This window comes from Stegastes partitus, unplaced genomic scaffold (assembly GCF_000690725.1).
Source record: "Stegastes partitus isolate 25-593 unplaced genomic scaffold, Stegastes_partitus-1.0.2 Scaffold333, whole genome shotgun sequence".
In the NCBI taxonomy this organism is placed as follows: Eukaryota; Metazoa; Chordata; class Actinopteri; family Pomacentridae; genus Stegastes; species Stegastes partitus.
The window spans coordinates 291,975-315,704 of NW_007578064.1; the positions used below are offsets into that span (position 1 = coordinate 291,975).

General features: G+C 41.4%; 1 protein-coding gene across 2 annotated transcripts in view; it reads left to right on the forward strand.

Moving 5' to 3' along the window:
• Positions 1 to 23,730, forward strand: part of cd276 (CD276 molecule) — a 72,783-nt gene that overhangs the window by 31,997 nt on the left and 17,056 nt on the right. For both annotated transcript variants that reach the window (XM_008283932.1, XM_008283933.1), the window contains 2 exons: positions 13,370 to 13,507; positions 17,233 to 17,274. In XM_008283932.1, coding sequence (XP_008282154.1) covers positions 13,370 to 13,507; positions 17,233 to 17,274 — 180 coding nt within the window. The remainder of the gene's footprint in view (positions 1 to 13,369; positions 13,508 to 17,232; positions 17,275 to 23,730) is intronic.

The window sequence follows — 23,730 nt, forward strand, 5'->3', positions numbered from 1 at the left end:
TCAAGAGCTAATTGATGGGAGAAGTAATGATCTTCTATTCTGTGGAATGTGAGCTCTCAAGCTAAGTAGAGAATGCATCGCACACATTCAGACACATTGCCCATCACATTCAGTAATTGCGACTCACTTAATCCCTTCTCAGTGTTACAAAGTCGTTTGTATATTGTCTAAAGGTGCATCTGCAGGCAACTCAACACTGTTGGTTTACATGTAATTAGAATCAAGCCCTCATGTGCCTCGTTGAAAACTGCAATCCATCATGCTCTTTGCAAACTTGGGACTGTTGTTATCCAGATGTCCATTGTTCTTTAAAGAGAACATTGTCTCAAAGTCACGGTGTGAGAGCAAGTTTTGTTTTTATTTACTCAGAAAATGCTTGCTTGCATACATGCTGTTTATAGCAGTGACCTGGTTCACAGAGTCACACCTGGGAACAGACAGAGTCCAGATCTGCCAGTCACTGAGCAGCTTTAGGGGTTAATGCCTTGCTCAAGGACAACTGAAGAGACTTTTATGTAGCGTTCTTACATGTAAACTTCCCAAACATATAAAATTGATGCTACTGTCCTCTTTGCTTCACTCTTTCTGGCATCTCCCTTTTTTTCCTTTCAAGTCTTTCGTTGTGTATTTATGTATTCAGCAAGAAGGGCACAACTTTAATTTATTTGATGGCATTTTAATGATCATTAAATGCTTCAACTACAGTGTCAGATTTAATCTTTTGTTTAGTCCCTTCCTTGGACTTTTCCCGAACCTGCTTACATTGCAATATGCCCCCACTGTAGTTATCCAACGGTGAATGAGAGGGAAAAAAAAGTGCATTAGCAAGCCGTGTTTTAGTTCTAATATATTCATTTTGTGGAAGGGGCCACTCTTGTGGGACATTAGTATGAACATATTGTCCCTGACTCGTTTCTCACCCAGAGGCTGAGCATTTTCTCAGGCTAAATAACTTAGCTACACACAAGTTGTAAGACTGTGATTAGCTATATTCCACTGAGAAAGAGATTTACAGAGCCATTTTTTTTTTCAGTCTGTCCAAGATACCATATTTTAAAAGTGCTGGAAGGAGACAAAGTACATTTAAGCAATAAGCCATGAGAAGCTGTAGTTGACAGTGATTTTGGAACAGCTTAGAGGCATTGTTAGGGACTCTTCTAAAAGAACTGTCACAGCACAGCCTCGAGTAGCTTTTTGCTTTTGTAAAATGACTGCAATAAAGAAAGAATGTAAATGTCCCATAAATGTTATATTTTAATGTAATTTCAGTCATAAATAATGACTCTCTTACCAACGTGAGTGGTGATTTTTTGGCTACAAGGTATTTTACAGGAACTTCAAACACAGTCGATCAAAAGCGAGTGAAGAAGATGTTTTATGATTTAGACTCAATAAATGACCGGATTTTCTAAGAGGAGCTCTGCGTATCGATTCAACAGGGCCCCTTAATGGACATGGTAAATCTGTTTCCATGTTCACGTCCAAATTCTTTCAAACATCTTCTTTAATCATTTCCTGTGACGGTGGAATTCACTGCTAACGTCCAGACGGTAATATTTATTTAAGCGAGCGACTAAGCTACGGTAAAACTGCCAGTGTGAAACAAAATTGCGTTTCCTCCGTCTAGCTAAATATGTTACAAGGCTGCACATCAGCTTGTTAAAGTTAAAGCCAGAAATAATAAACCGGCTTACACACTGAATGATATGAACTTTTTTTTGTGGTTCAGATTTCCTCTCATTCTTTTTGCCGTCTCGACCCAACAAGATGAAAGAATTCAAAATCTCACGATGATAATTTCCTCATAAATTTACTCAAAGCAAACACACAATCACAAAACATGACCTTGGACCCTCAGAGCATTTGCATTTTTTTTCTTGCATCTAAACTAAGGAAAATATTGTGTTGTCATGTGAGGAGGTTGTGTTGATGAGATGAACTACTAACACAAATGAACTGACCTGCGCCAGAATCTTGAGCCCGGCCCAGCTTGAGCGCTTTGAGAATATTCATCTGTCTCTCCAGTAACCACCAAAGACTGCAGCAGAGGAAAATGAGAAATGCTGTTTTATAATGAGAGCCCTAGGCAGAGACATACAGAAGCATGTCTTTTAAAAAAATCTGTCATTATATATTCTCCTAGTAATACTGCAGTGGGAGACGCATACTAAGAACTAGCACCCTTTGAAGAGGCCCAGGCACTCTTTTAATGTTTTGGATAGAGCTTACGTCGCTTTGTGATACAGAGTTAAGCTTACGTCCTGCCATTTTGCATTCAGAGATGTTATCGTGTAATCAGCAGCTGCTCCTGTGGATTTTGAACTATGGCTTTTGTTTCGTCATAAACAAACACTGATGCTTCTTGCATTACTTTTCAAAGTGTAACCAGGGGATGTTAGACAGAATCAACGATAGCTGTAAGAAAAAAAAAAAGTTTTGCAAGAAAAAAAAAGGCAATTTGGAACCAGAGCACACTAGATACAAGGACTGAGGGCTGATGCTGTTTAGCTGGGTCATTACAGCTTCATAGCAATCTAAAGAGACAAAAAGAAAATGCGATTACAAACGCGAGTGCAACTACTGGGTGTGTTCCTGACTTAAATGAGCACTTGAATGGATGGCTCAATAAGTGTCATGTTGAAGTTCATATTCTGGATGATATTTCTCACCCACTTCGCACTATACTGATGCAACACAGGAGTTGTTTCAGCAATAGGTGTGCACTTCACACAGTGTCTGCAGAGAATTTCGAGCTGCGGTTTGTTCTTGGTGCAATGAGCCACTGGAATAGGCACAGTGGAGCTGTTGCTCATCCACCATGTTAATTGGGCGTTCCTGTAGTTACAAATTAAATGCTATTTAATTTTGGTCTACACCGTGTGTAATGAAGCCTTGTTCCAGTTTTATCTGTGCACCTTTTCTCCAAAAAACTTTTTTTTTTTTCTTTTAACAGCACTGAATAATGCTACAAGCGAGCTCTGGATGACAGTTTAAAGCTGCATTAATACACAGTTTCATATTGACAGTGGGTTAAATGATTAAATTCATTGTGAAAGGAGTTGTTTGTGGTAAAATATCCTGCAAATCTCTCAGCTTATGGTTTTGGCCTGCAACAAGAAAAGACTTATGATAAATTTGCTGTGCAGTACTTGAGTTAGCGACACAGTGGGGCATGTAGCCACTAAATAGTGTAGAAAAAGAAGTGCATGAAATGAAAAGAAAGATGCTAAAAGGACAGTTAATATCATTTATTGCTCCGTGCCTGCTGGATGTGGATTCTGTAACTGTTTGCTAACACGTTCACCATAACAGGTTTGTAAGATGATATTACATCAGTGTTTACAGGTTGTTGCACTGCCTCTATGTGGCTAAAACAATAATTAATATTGCTATAAAAAAAAGGACCCGATGAGGCTCAGGTGTCTCTTTAATCCTTTCATACCTATTTGTCCTTGTCACTCTAGTCTCAGCTCTCCTACTTGGCATTATCAACCAGCCAGATGGTCTGTTTTGGTACTGATAGCTGTCACTAGTGATTCTCTCTTACACATCCTCAGCAACATCCTCACAGGCAGTTCTTGTTTTAAAGCTAATTAAAAATTTAGACAGCACAACATTGTAAACTGATTATTGCACCGAAGTTCAGCCTGCATTGCGAAGATGGCCTAGTGAAGAAATGGAGCACCCAAAAAAAAAAAAAAGAAAATCAATAGTCCACTCTGCCTCCAACATCTTAATGCCACTCTCAGTGGAGAGGGATGTGCGGAAGTGATGGACTCTCTGTCAGTTACTAGACATCAGAGGAGTTTTTAATTGAGGCCCCAGTGGGCCAGGGAGGGACATGGGAGATGTTGAGAGAGAGTTAGCCTGGCCGGTGTTAGATGAGGTGGGCCAGACGTTTGCGAGAGACATTGCAGTCACCCGCTTTCATTCCTCTCTTAGGCTAAGGCCAGGCAGGATGACAGGAAGCTTAAATTGCAGTATATTTTGAATACGGTTCGTAATGACATGCATAATGGTATATTTTTCCTCATACTTGTAATAGAAAGTGTTTCATGTGTGCTGGACCGACTCTGATAGCATCAATTTATTACCTAGAGTTAAAACTATGAGCAGTTAACTGTTAATATAGCGGTTGTGGAAGCGAGTTTCATTCCTGGTGAAAATTAAGAGCTTATCACGCCGTACAGCTGACACCATATGATTGTGTGCATGTGTCATTTTCCTTCACTGTCTCACAATCGCTGCAGTACAAATGTGGGATTTCATTTTGGGCAAAAAGCTTGTTTCATGTACCATGAATACTGTTTTTTTTTTCCCGCCACGTCCTTCCACGGCTGACTTGTCTTATCATTAGGACAGGGACCTCGGCAGCAGTGTCCACATTGTGGTTCTTTTTACACCAGTGCCACTGCTGCTTGTGTCAGAGCAGGAGCACGGTCTTAAACATTCCTCACACTCGCTGGCATGTTTCCTCGTGGTGTGCTCCTCTGTATTGAGCTGTCTGACTCCATTTCTTCACCCGCCCTTTTCTTAGCATGCAAATGTGTGCTTGTTTCAGCGCAAAACGGAAGCGTATGCTCACTGGTTAACATGCAGTGAGCTGATGCTTACGGTGCACTTTGACGTGACATTTAAAAATCCATTCAGTACCAGAACAAATAGCGTAGCCAAATCCACATCAGGGCATGTGTCTCCACCGGTGTGAAGTTTATTCTGGTCGTACTGCCCACCTCTACCCCGGGCCATTGTTTATATATTCCAGCACAGAGCTATTACACATTCGCACAAGCCTCTGCCTGTAATGTAGCCTCTGCCTTGCTAACACGACAGCCATGCAGTTGGCTCTGAGCTGTATATTCAGTTAATTAGCCAGTCTACTGGGTATGGGATTACCTTCAGCTGTAAAGATGAGAAAATTCACTCTAACCTTGCCCCGGGCATATCTGAGTAAGACTTGAAATCATTCCTTTGAAAGTACCTGTGACTTAGCTTCTCCTTGCCTTCCTCCTAGACACATCAGTAACTGTCATTGTAGGTTTGGTTGTATGTACTGTGGTAAGACACAAAAATCTTCTCACAGTTATGAAGAGTACTTTTTTTTCTTTCTTACCCATGTCTATATATGATACATTTTTTGGAAACTTTATATTAACTTTGTCAGTGGTCCAAAATTCAGTATTAGGACAAGTGAATGTCACATCCCTTATTATACATATTATACCGTATTGGAAAAATACAGAAATATAAATAATGCATGTTCTAGCACTAGACACATTAGTTAAAATTTATCAGCAGTAGCTATTTTTATTTATTATATTTTGTTTAACCTTTATTTAACCAGGTGAGTCCCATTGAGATTGACATATCTTTTACAAGGGAGCCCTGGCCAAGAGGGCAGCAACAAGGTTTACAACAATACAACACACAAAAAATAAGCTAAGTAATATAACATCACTATAAGGCATAAATACATGGAATACATACAGTACATAAAAACTCATTTAAAGCAGCTACAGACTTCTTTTTTACAGTTTGTAACAAACATTTAAAATCTCCCAAGGAAACAAGGTCAGACAATTTGAGCGTTTTCTGGATCAAATTCCAGGACCAAGGGGCATTGTAACAAAACGCAGCTATATATGCATATTTAGGACTAAAAGTAGTCTATTTATTCATAAATACACCACTAAAAAATGTGTGCTTAACCTGTAGAAGCATGGTCCTGTGTCTTAAAACATTCATGCAAACCTTTCAGAACTTTCTTTTCTTCTCCTTAGTTCATTTGTTTGCTTTCTTAAAATAAACAGTTGTGAAAAAGTAACTAAAAATATTTTATCAAGTACTGCACTTACTGTCAGTACAGTATTGAGGTACGTGTACCTTACTTGAATATTTCCATTTCAGTGTTTTTTAAATTTCTACTACATTCCAAAAAAGTAATATTTTACTTTCTACTCCACTACATGTTGTCGGCTTTAGTTACTTGCACAATGCATACTATACTATATGCTATAGCATTTAAAATACAACACGTTTTTAAAGATTACATCCAGATTAAACATTGTCAGATTAAACATCTTACAAAACACAGTGTGTAGCAGAGGTCACATTTCAGATTTCACAGTTTTGAACTTATCCACCAAATACTGATTTTTCTTTCCCCTCTAAACTTCTCACATGGTTCAGTTCCAGTAAAGGTTGAAGGGATCCAATATCTCACCCCAAATCCAAGATAAGTGAAAAGGTCCAAAAACTAAAAAAAAAAAAACAGATTTGTGGATCGGAGCTTTGTTTTTCTTCTGTTCTCTTCCATTAATCATCCCGTGACTCCTCAGATTTATCTGCTGTCCCTGTATATAACACTGTATCTAAAGTAGTTCACACTAGCTCCACCTGCAGCTGCTACAACAGTAACCTGCTGCTTACTCACCGAGTCTTCAGTACTAACAGTTCAATAAAGTCATACATCATAATGCATCAGTCAGAGGGACCAAGCCAAGACCTTTACTTTTATGATTCACATTCGGTGCTCGATCTTATGTCCTTTCAATACAGATGACGTGATGATGTGTGTTCATGTGCTTCAGAACCTGGTATTAATATTTCAGTTAAAAAAAAAAAAAAGCAGTTATAGATTTTTTTAATATGAATACAAACATTAACCTTTTCAATGAAGATTTATTACATTTTCCCTTTGTCACATATGAAGTGGATATTTACCAGCTAAAAACTAACTGAGTGCTCCTGTGTAGATATAGTGTAATGTAGATACTGTCTCTCAATGACATCAGATCTATCTTTGGCATTTTCATACTGCAGTTTATTGCCTGACATATGTGCCGATTTCAACTTCTTAAAAAAACAAGCCACCATAAGCCAGTAACGTCTTTGTCAAAACTGAGCATATGTTTTAATTACAGCCTCCGTATCTACACTGTTAATATATTTTGTACTATGTCACTCAATGTTATACAGCCGCTTTGTCTTTTTTTGTACATACAAGCCAGTCATCCAAATCCCTATCAGTCACTGACCTGCCAATTGTAACTTGGCCTCCACGTCTCATTGTAACCTCTCTCAGTGCCGTGTGACCGTTGACCAGCAGGGAATATTCAGCTGTGGATCAATCAGATTAAAGTGTGACTCACTTTATAGGGGAGGTAACCTCACCAAACCGACTCATCATTCTAAAGCCATGGCGCTGCGCTATAGGCAGCCTACCTCTGGACTGTGAGCCAACCTTCCACTGGAGAAAGGTCAGTAGCAGGCTGACATGTCTAAGACAGCTTACGAATTGAAAGCAGACTAATACCACAAAACCCATTGCGATTCAAGCCTTGTCCAGCATTCACGCGGTCACCAGCTCAGTAGCTGCTTGCTTGTGAACTGAAAAACTCGTTCATCCACTTGTTTTTTCACCTACTTGGGTCGCTTGGTCACTCACCTGCTTACCCTCATTCCTTCAACCTTCACTGACTCACTAACTCATCCACCTTACTCTCCCGCGCACCCTCCACCACTTCCCCCACCACCACCAGATGGCTTTTATAGTTCTCCTGCTGAGAAAAAAGAGGGCTGTTAGAAACTTTATTCCTATAAATGCAGAGCCATTACTCTGTTTTAATGTGCACGTCTGCACATCATACACTCGTGTTTGCCACAAGCCCGTGGCGTCAGGGGAAGGGCAATAATGTCAGACAAATTGTGTAAGTAAATGGGCGGTAGGTCGTCCTAGAGACGAGCGCATTGCCTCTCTGCATGCCAATAAGACAGTGAGGTAGCATCTCGCTGAAAAGTTATTTATTGAAATGCAAAAAAGAGAGAAGGCTCAGAGCAAAGATGCTGACAGGACAAAAACCTGTCGCTATCCATCTCAGTTTGCCAAGTTTTCCCTCCGCAAGTCCGCTCCTCGTCCTCTCCCAGCGAGGAGAGGTGTTCCTAGAAATATTGCAAGAACAGCTGGCGTGCCTGTGTGGTCTTAAGCTTTTCATGCTGTGACTGAATAGGGAGGGTTCCACGCTTTTGATGGACACCTTCGAGGTTGATAATAAAGGCTCATAATTGAAACTGAAGCTGAAACAAATTCAAAGTCATTCGTTCAATGTAATCCTAATATTCATGCTCATGTTTTTCATTCTGGCTAATCCGTGTCCTCTGACACAGAGGCCATCTTCTTTCCATTAGCACTGTTGTTATTGTTACTGCCAATCTCTTTCCTGGGAGATCAGGCTGTGTTACAGAGAAACTGCATAAAGAAGTTTAAATCACCAACGTCGGCGACTCTGTTTGCGCTCGCTGAGGTACTATGCATCAATCACCTCGCCACTGTTGGGTGAATGTGATTTAAGTGGGAGCTCCTGTTTTGTCTCACTGAGTTTTATATCTCACTCACTTTACTGTTTCTTTCCTGTCTTACTGTATTGTTTGAATAAATGTCTTTATCTCTACCATGTGATTCCTTGTTAGAGAGATATATAAGCCTATTTCCAGTCCTGGGCTTGGCTGTGCCTCTGTGGTCTCCAGGGCTATATAGGCCCTCCAGCAGGGCCGGGCTCTGCTGCTGCTCAACCCCTGGGCTAGCCCCTAGTCCAGCTCGCTCTTCTGTGATCAACACTTCTCTGCTACAGGTCCCCCTCCTCTCTTTCTCTATTTTCACAACTAGGCAGGATGAGGCCACGTTGTTCATCCTGACAATGAAAGAAAAACCTAATTGACTCCTACTCTCCTCTTCCTCATCCCTCCAGCTTGTCTACAATGAGCCTTGAGGCTCTTTTTAGCCTGAAGCCATCCTTCTGTCAAGGGACATTATTCTCCTTTGGTCACAGCTTAAGAGGCTAGGTTTCTTCTAGGCAGGTAAAACTGGGGTGACAGTTGGAGAGAAAGCAGCTTTGATCTCCACTGTCTTCACGTTGCAGAACCAAGATGACAGGCAAGGGAGTCTTAGGAGCACTTTATTCCACCAAAGGTGCTGGAGAGAAAACACTCAGGCTTGTAAAAATGCCTGCAAATCTTGGCTCTCACATTCACTGAAGCCAAAACAATACCTAAGCCGGCCCCTTGCGAGTCCCCTATAGTGTCTTCCAGAGACTAAGGGAGAATCATTTCTCACTGGAGATGCGCCCTGTGTTAGAGGCGCCATATGGAGGTGGTGTTTTATCATTCTCCTGCCTGCCCCCATTAAATATCTATTTTTACCTTAGCATCCTTCTGTGGCCCGGTATGGTACACAAAACACCTACGGTGAAGTACCACCTTCCATAAGAAGTAATATTTGAGGATACACTCCAGGTGTGGCTGATATTGCATATAAAAACCGTTGCAAGCATTGATTGAAGGTACATTTGTAGCAACCAGTAGTACATTTTCATTCCATATTATATTTTAACAGATTTGATAGTGCTCAACAAAAACGCCACAAGGGATGGACACAATAGCACATCACCTCTTATGTACAGTTTAATAGAAAGTAATACAGCAGCACCATTTTATAGCCTCCAAAACTGCTGCCGTGTTGCTGGAGTGCCTGACAGACACAGTGTCTGTAAAACCAGAACATTATAAACAGGCGTTTGAATGAGATTTGCATTATATTATGTTCTGACAATTATGTCCACCTACTGGGTTTTATCAGTGATGTATGAGACAGATGTGACATCTACATGTTCAAACAGCTGCAGCTTGCACATGACAGGGACGTCTTATAAAAGAAAAACAAGGAGCTATTGGTTCTTGATCACATAGCACGAGAAGCAAACTCTTTTGCAAAATTCATAATAAAAGATTGCAGAAGCTGGTGATCCGCTTTCATATACTTGCTTTTATATTTGATGCCGGCAAAGTAATTATTTTGGCATTTTATATGACCAAAAATTATTGATATGCATGTTAAAATAATGATTGAAGTTTCATTATGTCAAAACAAGCTAGCAGGGAGTGATTCATTAAAAGATGTCTGACGCATTACTGACACACATCAAACGCATAGAATCCAATAAAAACAGCTCATAAACGCTGTGTGCAGTTTAATGTCATGAAACGTGGAGAATTTCATCATGACTCCAGGCTTTCATGTGGTAATATGACAAAGAAGAAGAGCCTGTGGATAGCATTGCTTTATGTACGCTGACAGTGTGCATACTATCCAGTTTATGTTTACTGGTAAACTGACATTGCGTGTTGGCATCAGCAAAGGTGGAAGGATATAAAAACAGACAGGAACCCTGATGAGTGTGTGGCATTTAGGTCTGTTATTATGACTGTCTGTCTCTATCGTATCAGATGAATGTAATGCAGACACACTTTACACTTCCAAGTGTAAAGTTGGCTTCAAAATTATATTAATTGATTCTTGTTATGTACAACTTTTGTAAATATGTATGCTGATGAGTTCTACACTTTTCACAGCACCTAGAAATGCCAAGTGTATAAAGTGAAGTTTGCCCTGTGTGGTGCAGCTCTCAAGTCCGCAGACTCTAGGTAATGTGACAGTGCAGCCCAAAGCACTCCATCCTTACCCTTGCACAGAGGGAATAGGGAAAAGGGGAAAGAGATGATAGGTAAACAGAGCCATTAGAGACAAATCTATTTCTGAAGAAAACAAAATCACATCATCAAACAAGAGAAAAAGAAAAATATGATCCTGCAGCCCTTCGGGGCCCAGCGTTGCAATGATAGCCGACTATGGCATTTGTCTTTATCAGTCTGCCTTGAGGGAGGGAGAGCGTGGTGGGAAGGTGTGAGAATAAAAAGAGAATGAGAAAGACCATGGAAACAAAGAGCCCTGCACCTTCTTTACTCATCACAAAAAGCAAGACACATTTGTTTCTTTTCTGACTTCATGAGACGTGAACAGCTTGTGTATGATTATTCCTCTTTCATACGTGTTTTGTGGGTTCGCTGTTGGTACGAAGTGGCTTTCAGATGGTCATTCTTTAAATATAGCAGAGTGAAGGGCTCGGTGGACAGCGAGCCACAGCATCATCAGTCATGACTAGCCTGGGGAGGCTTACGCAGCTTCATCAAAATGACAAGATTGACTTTCCAGATTTTATCCTTTCTCTGTGACATTTGGTTGTTTATCCTGCTTTGCAGTAGCAGCACCAGAGTGTTTATAGTGCCTTGTGTATGAAGTACATACAGCTAAACAGATTACGGTTGCCTTAAAGTTGCATCATAATAATGATATGACCTGAAATATGTATTATAGCGATACTAATTGCTTTAAAAATGCACTTTTTTTAATCTGTCTTTGCCATTTAACATAGTGAAGTCACCAAAGATAGCTTTAAGACAAAAGATTTAGGTAGTAATAACAAGACTGTTACACTCGTGGCTGCATAGACACAGCAGTGCTTTGTGGTACATGCTAGTTTCAGCATGTACACAGTGAAATTACAGACGTAAAACAGGTTTGATACATGAGTGGTTTTGCTCATATTTGTCCATAAACCTAAGACTTGTACAAATTGAAAATTTGCTTTGATAATGGCATTTAAGTAAAAGTTAAATATTAAATATGTGTGCAAAATAAAAGTGAGATGACAATCCTCCCTCTAAACTGATTAGCATTCATGGCTGACGGACTGATCCAACAGCAGAAGTCTTAAAGTCTGAACTGATATATACATATATATATATTTGTATATATTCAGGTACATTTGTTTCAAGGCATCAGAACTGGATTTCCATCTGAGAATTGAAGATGCCTCTAGTTGCTCTCCATCTTGGCTGGGTTATATTATAGCCTGTCTGCCTGTCTTCATAGCTGATGCCAAGTCCTTACAGATGCTTCATCATTATGTCTTTCCAATGCCAGTCATTTTTCTGTCTTTTTTTTTTTTTTTTTTTATTGCCCAGAGCGGGCACTCTCTGAAGGAGGCCTGTTTGTGCTACAGCCAGGCTCACAGCTATTTAGTGGCTCTGCTGTTTTCTTTTCTTCTGCCTCTGTTCAGTTTGAATACCCCAGGGAAATTTGGCTGTGTCTGATATCTTTTTTGTCCTGCTGACCAGTTTTTATTTCTCATCAGTTTGCAGTTTGCCAGGATACTGTCACTAACTTTGATGGCTAATTATCTGCAAAGTGATTTTAGTGTAGTGCTGTCCTAGTGTTATCTTAAACACCACTTCCAATTACAATCAGGTTTATGTTACCTTTGTAACATATTCAGACAGTGTCTGTTATATGCAGGAAGACGTACCATGTGTGAAATAAGCAGTCAAAGCCATGATTTAGCATTTTCTTTTTGAAACTGCAGTGTACCAATTATATTCTCACAAACGCTGATTCAGACAGCCAGTTTCATATGTAACAAATCTAAGGAGCCAGTGGGACTTTCCATATTATTTCCGGTTTTAAGAATCACTGTGTGGTTTAATCGAATACAGTTTTAGCATTGAGTAGTTTTACCATGTTTAAGCAGAGTCGTAGGTGAGCTGGTGTGCTTGAGCTACAACAAATGGTGGAGGGGTGGATGCAGAGGGAGGCAGGGACTTCATAGATTTGCATAGTCTAGCACTGTAGACTTACTTCTGAGCCATTTTAAGGTCTCAAGGGATTATTCCATGGTATAGGAATCTTTGAAATTTATAATTTTAATACATGGAGAGAGGGACTTCAAGAGTGTGCGAGTAATCCATTTTTATTGTATGTCAATATGTACAGTAACATTTAGCTTTTCTTTCTACTACTAGGTCAACCTTTTTGGAAATAAACAACCTTCCTCTTCCTTCTTGTAGATTTCAAAATGTCTGATTAGTCCTTTCGGCTCAGAGTTGTATTGATGTTGGGGATATTAGGAAGTTATAGAATATTAAAGCAAAAGCATCAGAAATCCTCACATCTGAGCAATGTGTAGCAGAAGGCAGGGGGAGGGACAGTTAGTGCCAACATCCTCTTAAAGCTGTGCCAATGCTGTCTGAGTGAAACGACAACACAGTCTTGTGCGACTGGTAAGCTATCTGCCATCTGGACTCAATTGAAAGACCCAAGGGTCTTAATTGGACACAAGTAAAGAAGCTCGCTCTGTTCACATCAAGCGGAGGTTCACACACATTTCTATTCTCACTGACAGTCCCACTGTTTCTGAAAGTCAAACCTAATATGGAGTGAATGTGACAATGCTGACGATGATGGCAATAGTCATCATCAGTGTCATCATGTTGTGCTTTAGTAGTTCTGCAGTCTGGATAATTCAGAATTTTTATGACAAGGAACTCTAACAGCAAAATTGTCAAACGGCAGAATAATGGTGATGGATACAGCGGTGACAGTTGTGCTCTTATTTTAGCTCTGCAAGAGTGAATAATGAGATTCTCTCTTCTCTCTCCCTCACTCTCTCTCTCTCTCCCTCTGTCCTTTCTGCTTCAGGTCAGAACATTGCGTTCCCCCCGGTGGCTCTGTGGGTAACTGTTGGCCTGGCCGTGTGTCTGCTGGTGCTGCTCATTGCCCTGGCTGCTGTCTGCCGCAGGAAGATCAAGGAGAGCTGTGAGGAGGCCAGGAGAGAAGGTAGGGGGAAATGGAAGAGAGGGAGGAAAGGGAGAGAGGTGGCTCTGCACGTACAACACCACTGTACTGTATATTCTCACAATTCATCGGTGATGACTCTCTTGAAATTCTGTGTTTCGTCCTCAAGGGTGGATAAAAGCATGTTTTGGGACTGTCTTTCCTTCATTAGGAGCAATATGAAATGAGAATCTCAGCAGTGGCCACTCTGGAGCTATATGCACAAAAAAAAATAAAATAAAGTAACGAAATGATTTCCTGTTTTTCCTCGGACCACTGCGTACACAGTTCAAGGGCTTTCTGAATAATGGATGTTAACCTATGAAGCTCTCAGGCCCTTCCAACCCCTTCTCGAGGCGCTCATTAAAATGCAGGATGATTCCTTAAACTCATTGCTTTGTGGCCCAGTAGATGATATGCATAACTGCGACGTGTTGCCTCGATCATGTGGGAGGTACCCTGAGAGCGAGAGAGATAGAGCAGAAAGCAGTGATGAGATGTTAACTGCTCAAGGAACTTTGAGAATCCAGAGGGAGTTCTGCTTAATGCGTATAGGCAGGATCTCGGATGGTGGGACACATATCTTCGGCGGAGAGGAACATCATTACTCGGGTCCAGTAATTAGCGTTGCGGAATAGCTGAGGATCGCCGCAAGTGCAAAGAGAAAAAGTTTTGAAATGAGATAGATAGTGCAAAGCCACCAGCTCTGCTGTAATGAGATCCGCTCAGAGTGGAGGAGACATTTAAATAAAGGTCAGCCAGTGTCTGCACCAGGGCCCAGAGGTTTAAAAATAAATATGAAAGTGACACAGACTCAGAGGAAAGAGTAAATAGCTCCATGGAACATATGAAATCAAATGAAATGGAAAGAGAGAAATATAATGCAGTTCCTCCCACGGGCAAAGGGCTCCTAGGGTTGTGTGGCCCTTTTCTTCATTGGGCTGGATGAGGAGCTGCTCGTCTCGCCTGCAGACGTAACACTGAAGGCTGGATTGATTATGTGGCCATCCACTGTCCGCCTTATTGAAATGTTAAGTCTTATTTTGTCCCCTGCCAGCAATGCTTCTGGAACCTTTGGTGTTTTCTAAGCACGAACCTGAAGAGTGGGAACACTGACTTATTCACATATCATGCAGACTCTTATACTCCTGATAGAGTGATACTGTATGAATACAGATGTGGAGGGGCTTAAAATAGGAGTGCTATGCACATATCCAGAGCTGTGGGGAGGGCAGGAAGCAGGGATGTGCAACCTAATTGTGGTTGTCTTATCTTTTAATGGTGTTCCCGGGTTCGGCCAGATTGAAGTTGACTCTCTCTTCACTGTGTCTGGGTAGAGAGGGTGGAAGGGTCAGTGAAAGTGGAGAAGTGAGTAAGTCATTTTTCTTCCCTGTCATAATGTATGTGGAGCACAAGAATGTGTATCGTAACCGAGCAGAGCAGCTTGTGGTATTGCAGTTAGAAGTGAAAGCTCAATTCCAGAGGCGGTGTTGTATCTCAACACCAGCATGGCTCTGTTCTCTCCAATATTGTATTTCTTCATTCATCCCTCTCCTTGGCCTTCTTTACATAATGACTAAGCCAATGTATCTAATATATGCTTTCACTGACCTATCCAGGGCTACTGATTCTTTTCTCTAAAGCCCATTTCACATTCAGATAAGCATGTGATTTAATCAAACCTACTCCTGGGATCATGTTGTAAGTGACATGGGACAGATCTCCCCTGTGTGAGCGATTACAGTCTTAAGGGAAGCAGTGTTTCCCCTATGGGGTTTTGCCACAGTGGTGCACATGTTTCATATGGGTTAACCCTCGGGTTAAACAAGTTCACCGCAGGCCAAAAGCAAACACTGATCAGCTTTCTGTGCTTGTGACTCACTTGAAATAATAGACGCGTGGATTAATTTTAATCCAAGTCTATGTAGAAAGACGTTTGTTAAACCTCTGATCAAAATAATGGCAAAAATTGTTTCATTTTTGTCATACGGAGTTAATATTCAAAAGGAGAGAAAACAAATTAAAGCCTACGCAGCACCAAATGTAGCTGTCATTAAGCCTTATGTCTTAATATGCACAAAGGTTTTACAAAGAAGAAAGCTCTGCTGTTTCTAGGGTGCAAGAATGAATTAATTAGGCCACTAATCAGTGTATTTATAGTATATAGGTTTACTAACTGGGGCCATTTGCTTGCATTTTAATCGCTCGTGATGTCACAGCAGTGTTTGAAGAGATGCAGCAGCATTTCTGTCCAAGAAAAACACACATAGAGAAGGCAGGATGGTGTGGAACAGTAACATTTTCCTGCATTCAGTGAGCAGCTTTTTCTGTCCCCTGACTCTCGAGCCTTTTATGTGTTTTGTCCGTCTTTTGCGCTTAAGCCATAGCCACCCTCTTTCTTACCCCCACACATTTGGAATGCAGCCTATAGGGGCATAAAATTGTATCACTCAATGTACAAGGGAGGCAGCTCTTACTCCCTTCTCTGCGGATGCCCTCATCTTCACCCTGACTTTAAGGTACCTTTAAATGAGCCTCACTCTCCTATCAAAGCCTTGTCCCCCAAGGTATTCCCATTGCTGCCACAGTAGCAGGACTGTTGGTCGATTTGGAGATGTTGAATGAGGCGGTGAATGTAAGCGGGCTCCCACAGTTGTGTTAATTTAACACTGCAATTCTGAGGATGTGAAGTAGTGGTACATATTGCTTTTTACATGGTGCTTTTGTGGATCTTTCTTTCAAAGACACACACATTAATAACAGGTTATCTGTGTGTTCTTGACATTCATTTGCCGAATATTAACCGAATTGGCATTCTTGGACAAACACTGATGCTTAGGGCCCAATGCCATACCTTGATCAAACTAGTAATAATAATTATAATTATAATTTGTAATAATATGCAGCCATATAACAGGCAAAATACAGTAAGATTTGTTTTTTAAAAAATCTGATTTCTAAATACGTAACACAGTGGAGGAGAACCTTAGCAATGTGGTGTTGGTAGATTTCTGTGCATATATGGGCTGTGTGAGTCTGGAAACTCAGCACGTTCTGCTGCTGTAATAATAAGGATTTTTGCTTAATTTCCCTCGAGGATTATAGTCTCTGCTGTCAGAGTCAAGGAAAATCAGGCAAATGTGCAGGAATATAAACATATGAATCGTTTTGCCTTGACATTTAATTTTGTTCAGTTATCAGTTTAATCTGATGTATCAGACACTAAATAGTGGATTGCAATCAGGCTCGAGGTCCACTAAATGGTGGATTTTGAGCCTGATTGCAATGTGAATGGTGTCACAGAATACATATCCACCACTTGGATACTCTATCCCCGGCTATTTTTAGCCTGTATGTGTGTGCGCACATGCACATGCATGCCACGTGTGTATGTAAGTGTGACAGCCATCACTGGGCTGCCTCCGTAACTCTGTTGACAGTAGGTTTTCAGAGAGCCCGCAGCTAAAGCCTAATGTGATTACTGTCTTTGTGAAAGGGCTTGGATAGGAGGTTAAGGGGTGGATATGACTCTGTGTGTATGTGTGTGTGTATGATGTGGTGGGGGTACCATTGTGAGGAGCTTCATCGTCATATAGCTCTCTCATCACAGCTTGTCCTTTGAGCTGTGAAGGATCAGCTCACCATAGGCTTGTGATGAAGTGACTACATTGTACGCCTGCTTTTGTACTGTGGCTCACACTGATAATGGCTCCTCTGTCTTCCCACAGCTGAAGAGGCCAAGGAGCTGGAAGAAGAGGAGTCAAAGACAGGTCAGCCAGTCCACACCTGGTCGAGTGTCAGCCTTTCATGTGGTCAGGAAACAGTTGCAGCTGAAAATTTACTAGTTAAGGTTTGACATGCTTTTCCCGAAAGCTGATGTTTAATTAAGTTTAAACTTTTGCACTCAGTGTTCTGAATAATGTAGTCATGCAAGACTGTAAACACTGTCAGCACCAAGCAAAACAATTTAACAAAAAAAAAAATAGATTGGAACTCTTTTGAGCAGGCGGGTCCACCCAACTGAGCCTGTAAACAGGACAATCAATTCTTTACAAGTGCAAAATTTTGACAACCTTGGAAACCTGATCCAGAAGTCTATGTTTTTCCAGACATATAGGTGTCTTTATTTATTGCATAAAGCTTTCAAGTTTCAAAAAATATCAAACAATGCAACGATCACCCACAGTTCAGTCTAGCCTCTTTAACGAGACGTGCAGGTGTCATATGGTAGGGACCCAACAGAACAAGTAACTGAATGTTTAGTTTGTTTACTGAAGTGTGAGTGAACGCTGATGAAGCATGAGTACACGTGAGAAATGAGACCAGCTCCAGGCTCCGAATCCATTCAACACAGCGACCCGGCGGCATAACTCTTCCACAGTGTGTCTGCGTGTTTGTGGTAGAGAGAGGGAGACGGACACACTAATTTAGTGGTGCCAACAAGCTGTGTTACATTATACGTTCCCCCAAAGCTGCAGCTATAACAGTAAAATCTATCTTGTCTGTAAATTTAATGGTAACAAGTTCCACAAGTTCCAAGTTTCACAAAATGCCAACAACAGCGCTGCCGTGTTCTGCACCCAAATGATCCAGTTTATCAAGCCAAATGGATATTGCAATTGAGTCCTGGCTGAAATTTGTTGGGCTCATTGTTGTCACTTGGAACAAGTTGCTTTCAATTTTGTGATGACTTGTCTTGCTAAATAAGGAGACCTTCTACAACAGTCTTTGCACCTCTTCTAGCCTCCTACAAGCCGATATTGCATCACATCTAACTAGTGGTGCAAATCACACAACAAACGCAATGGCTAAAATAAGAACAGCAGTCCACAGACACACCAGCAGCTCTGCGTGTGTCAAAGGTTTAATCTTTCAGAGGAAAGAGCTCGGCTATTTGCTTTGAGCGAGATGATAACATCACCATGTCAGCATTGCTCGCCATTTGAATGCTAACACGCTGATGTTTAGTGTCATAGATAGATACACATAGATGGCCTCTGCTGTTTATTGCAGCTATGCGTCAATGCAGCCATCGCATTGATATGGGGAAACCACTCCTCGTAATGCATGTATATTTATGAGGGCAAAATACTTTGCTTTTAAATGTATTCTTTTTGTGTTTTGCAACATTGTGAAATGGTCATTCAATAAAATAAAACATCCATCCATCCATCCATCCATCCATTATCTATCCACGGCTTAATCCTCATTAGGGTCATGGTGGGGCTGGAGTCTATCCCAGCTGACTCAGGGTGAAGGCAGGGGACACCTGGACAGGTCACCAGTCTATCACAGGGCTACACTTAGAGACAGACAACCAAGCACACTCACATTCACACCTACAGACAATTTAGAATCAACAATTAACCTCAACATGTTTTTGGACCTTGTGGGAGGAAGCCGGAGAACCCGGAGAGAACCCACGCTGCATGGGGAGAACATGCAAACTCCATACAGAAAGATCCTGGGTGTCCTCACCGGGACGCGAACCGGCAACCTTCTTGCTGCGAGGCAACGATGCTAACCACCTTGCAGCCCTAAAATAATACAATCAATCAATCAATCAATAAAGCCTCATTTGTTGTAGTAGCAGTTAGACATTCTGCCAAACCACTCTTAAATTAAAGCACCAGGGAAGTAAAAATTACATGTTTTTTTGTTTGTTTTTTTAAACCTAATAGTAAAGTGTCGTATTGGCAATCACTATCATTGCTTAATGTTAGATTACTTACTGTAACATGACAAATTAAACACGCTAGAATAGTAAAATGTCTACTCTCACCTAGAAAATGTATTCCTTGTAGCTTGGTTTTGGCATTTCTTCCATTAGAACAGCCAGAAGCAGCACAATGCCCCGACTACAGCCCTGATGGAATATGGTGGTGGACAGTAACACATCTCACAAGCCAGAGGAGCTATATACTGATTGTGTGTATATCAATGTTTTGTATCCTCACCATCTTTGTTTGGCATTTGCTATTAAGCACTAAATGCAAAGCTGAGGCGAGAGTCTGTATTGGTTGCCTGGCAACATCATCGCCACAGCAGGACTTTGGGAAGTTGCCACATCTGGGCAGGAAGTAGTTTGGCCTATAAAACTGCAAATATTTCACTTTTTTTTTGCACAGATAAAACAAATGTGCCATTTCATTAATGTGCTAATTAGTTAGCTTGTAGGCATCTTTTGTTAACTTTGCACAGAACCTGGCTAGATTTCCTGAGCTAGGCTAACATGCAGCTCGCGTGTAAGACATAACACCTGTGTCTCTTCTAATCTAACTGTCAGCATGAAAGTGAAGAAACACGCAAACTAGAACACTTAATTTAATGTCTATTCAGTTCCAAACTCCAGGTTTTCTGTAGCCTACATCGAATAGGCGGTATAGGTTAGCTCAGTGTTGTAGTTTGCTTTTCAAGAGTGCTAGTGGACCAAGACAAAATACTGCTATGTATGCTTCTTTTACCGTGATGAGAGTGATTTGATATTTTGCTTAGTATGAATATGACCTTATGAGCCCAGAATTAATTTTGCTATTAGCAAGCAGAGCAAGTTTCTTCTGCCTGCCTAGCCTCAGTGACTACACCCTCACAGTCCTGAGCAGTTCTCCCTCAAGCGTTAATGTCATTAGAGTTATTCATTGGACTCTTTTTTTATTCTGATTGAATTATTTAGCCTTTCTGTGAACGCCAAAGTTAATACCATGTGATTTTAATAAGCTGAGAGGTGAAGGAGAGTCTCTGAGTGAAGGGGGACAATGGCTTTTATTCTCTACTGCCTCCCTCATGAATGTTTCAGAGTGATCTGTGCAGCCAGGAGCGGGGTCAGCCATCCCACAACTAGCAAGACTTAATAGCGCAGCTTTAGCTAAAGGGGCTGGGCGAAGGAGCATAGAGCTGGAAGACCGTAGTAATGCCTGCACTCCAGTGGCAAGACAGCAACTTGCAGCCACCCTTGTTCTCGCTCCTTCTCGTCATCGTCCACGCACCTGGTTGATCCAGGTGGACGTTGTGGGCGGTGAGCTGGTGAAGTCAAGCTAATGGCTCTGTCTTCTGAGATCACTCTCTAAGCAATCCAGACAGGCAGCTTTGTTTTGCCATCTGGCTCCAATTGCGCTGACAAAGGCAGAGGTTCCTGCATGAGACAAAGAAGCTGAAATGAGCCCCACTTTAATAAACCCAGGATGATGGGGAGCCACGTTTGTGTGTTATCTTAATGAGCTGTCCAAAGGAGAGTGTGCCTCCCCTTTCAAAGCTAGCCTGATTGGAACAATAACCAGTGATAACTAGGGACCTGGGCTCATTCATTTGCAGTGGGGTAGGATCCCTTTGTTGCCTTTACAGCAGAGGCAAATAATGTTTAACAAACAGTGGAGCTCAAATGCTGGATGTATTTGCAGCTGCTAAAGCCAACAGCAACCCTTTCACACACACAAAACACACAGCCACATGCAGAGGGACACCCTCGGCACACAGAACGAAGCGCTGTTATACACTAATGTCCATCCGCATGCAGAGACGTGCTGTGTGTACAGTTCTTGCTGCCTTCATCCCTCACCTCCTCTCTCAAATGTATTCAGTAATCTGAGCATGATGTGCTGTTTAGAGGGGGCTGTAGTCATGCAAGTGCAACTTCTCCTGTCAGAAGCTGGCTTCAGTTTGTGTGCACTAGCCCCTGTCTCCCTAAAGCCTGGACTCTAAGGAGTCAGGCCTTAGCAACAAGGCCCTGGAAGAGAGCGCTAGTCAGTGACCCAGTTCTTTCACAGACAAAGAATTGTTGGAAAAGAACAATTTGACACGCCCTCTGAAAAGAGAGCAGGATGTGAAAAACGCTTTTATTAACCCTTCTTAACTGAAGCAAGGTCCTGTGAAGGTGGAAGGTTAGGGAATATCAGACTTCAGAAAGCTGAAAAGCAGGAGGAAGCCCCACCCACCAATTTCCTCTGACTCCTTCATGCCAAGGCCACCGCTGAAAGATGGATGACAGTTGCTAAAATCATATTAAAGCTTCAAGTCCAGTAGCTCATCACCCTAAATGTTGTGCTGATTTGAAGAGGCTAGCAAGCTAAGGCTATGAGAAGGTGACTCTTGATCAGGCAGACAGAAACAAGGACAGCTGTGCCAGAGTCAAAGTCACCTCTGTGCTTATTATATTCCCTTTCCATCTTGTCTATTGAGTTACATAGCAATGAAAATACAACACCTTAATATATGAGGAATAAAATATTCACCATGTTTCCTGTGGGAATCAAGTGTAGCATCTTGAGTGAATGAATGGAATTGTTTAAAGATTCCTATTGGGAAGGTGTCAGTATGCTTCTTTAAATTACTTTTTTTTTTTGCTTCAGGAATTAATCAATTATATATAACCTATAGGCAGTTTGAGTTGTGATAGAAAATTCTCTTACATATTCATTTGACAAGAGAAAATGTATTGCAGAGTATTAGGGAACTACCAATAATAATGAGTGAAAATGAATGAAATAAATTTTGTAATTTGGTATTTTTGTAGACATGTGGTTCTTCCCTAATCTTTATTGGATGGATTTCCACTGCAGGAACTCACAGCAGGCGCTACAGAGGTTTACAGGAATAGCCCCTAATCAGTAATCTTTCTGGTTCCAGTGCAATTCAGGATCTGACAGCTTGGACCTCGACGTTCAAACTCACTGGATGTAACTCCAGTTCAGTTACATTTAAATTGGCAATGTTAGAGAGAAGAAGAAAGCTACTTGATAAGGACATCGAGAAGGTGTAGAAGTGGTGCTTGTTGTCCTCGCCGAGTTTAACCAATCACCATTTAGACCTGCACAACAGTGTTTCACATCTGGTCAGAAGTACCCACCCCAGAGTAGGTATATTTTTCTTTCCTGGAGCAAAAAAAAGGCCCTGAAAGAACTTCTAGAGGAGCAGTTCTTGCAGTCGAAATACGCACAAAGGTTCGGGCTGCCCTTTAACAGCCTCAAAGTTGTTGCAGTGGAAAACAGGCTACTGATTGAACTTAAAGGCGCCCTGTTGAGTTTCTTATCCGGGTGGTTTGACACCATTTTATTCCGTTGATCAGATGGTGACAGTCGCGAGGCAGTAACGAACGCAGCGAGGAAGACTTCTGGCAAAACAACATTGACATAAACAACATAAATATTTGAATTACTTCTGCTATACTGTCCAAAATGTAGAAATCAAATAGAAGAACTCTTGGAAGTGGATTCTTGGTGTACATTACATCACATGACCAAGGCTTATTAGGAAAGTGCATACAGCATTATCATAACTTAACCCAGTTTTACAGACCTGCAGGTCACCAACATCGCATTCCTCATTCAAACTGAGAAGACCTTAGAAAGCAGCCCCAGGTAGTTCTGCTTGACATGCCCTCCCTTGTTCGCTGGCACCACACACTCAACCAGCGGGCTCTCCCAGCAGTCACACATTACTGACTAAAGATATGTAAATAGAACATTCATGTTGCCTTCATTATTAGATGTGGGTCACTGGATAACTTCAAGAGCACTAATTAAAAGAGCTCCCTGCACACTAATGCTTAGTAGTCGTGCACACATTATTCAGGCGCTGCATTCATGTTCCTTGCTGTTTCAGCACCAGGCAGTAAGCCACATGTTTAGGATTGTGTTTTCTCAAAGGGTGAACCCTGAGATGCCTTTTCGTTGATGAAGGCCCAGTAACTCTGGTTGGATAATAATGGGAACGTAAGCCTTACATCACATGAATCCTATAGCTCTCACGCTCCACCAGATCCTCTAATTATATACAAATGGATGTTTTCTGTGCACGCTTTGTGTTGTTATTTTCTATATCCCATAATTGCAACATGAGAAAGTGTTGCTTTATGTCACAAATGGAAATTGCCAGTTGTTGGAGAAACTTTTTCTGTCCCTCCCTCGCCTTGAGTTCAGAAAGAAACTCATCAAGAATGTGCTGCACATCCAGCTACTTCTGCAACCTCACAGAGGTTATCTGCTGGTCCATGAGGAAAAGGCCACCTGATCATTGTCAGAAGAGAGAGAAGAAAAATAGCGGCTCCTAAATCATTTGGAATAATGAGTGTTGTCACAGTTAATAAAAGCAGTCAAACCGCTCGGTGCTGTACATCACAACAACAGGCCAGTCCCACTGCTAGCTTGTTTGCATATTAGACAAAAGTAGCAGTGTAAAGAATGCTTTTGTGAGAGGACAGAGGTGCTTCTGGAGCACAGAGTGAAGGCAAT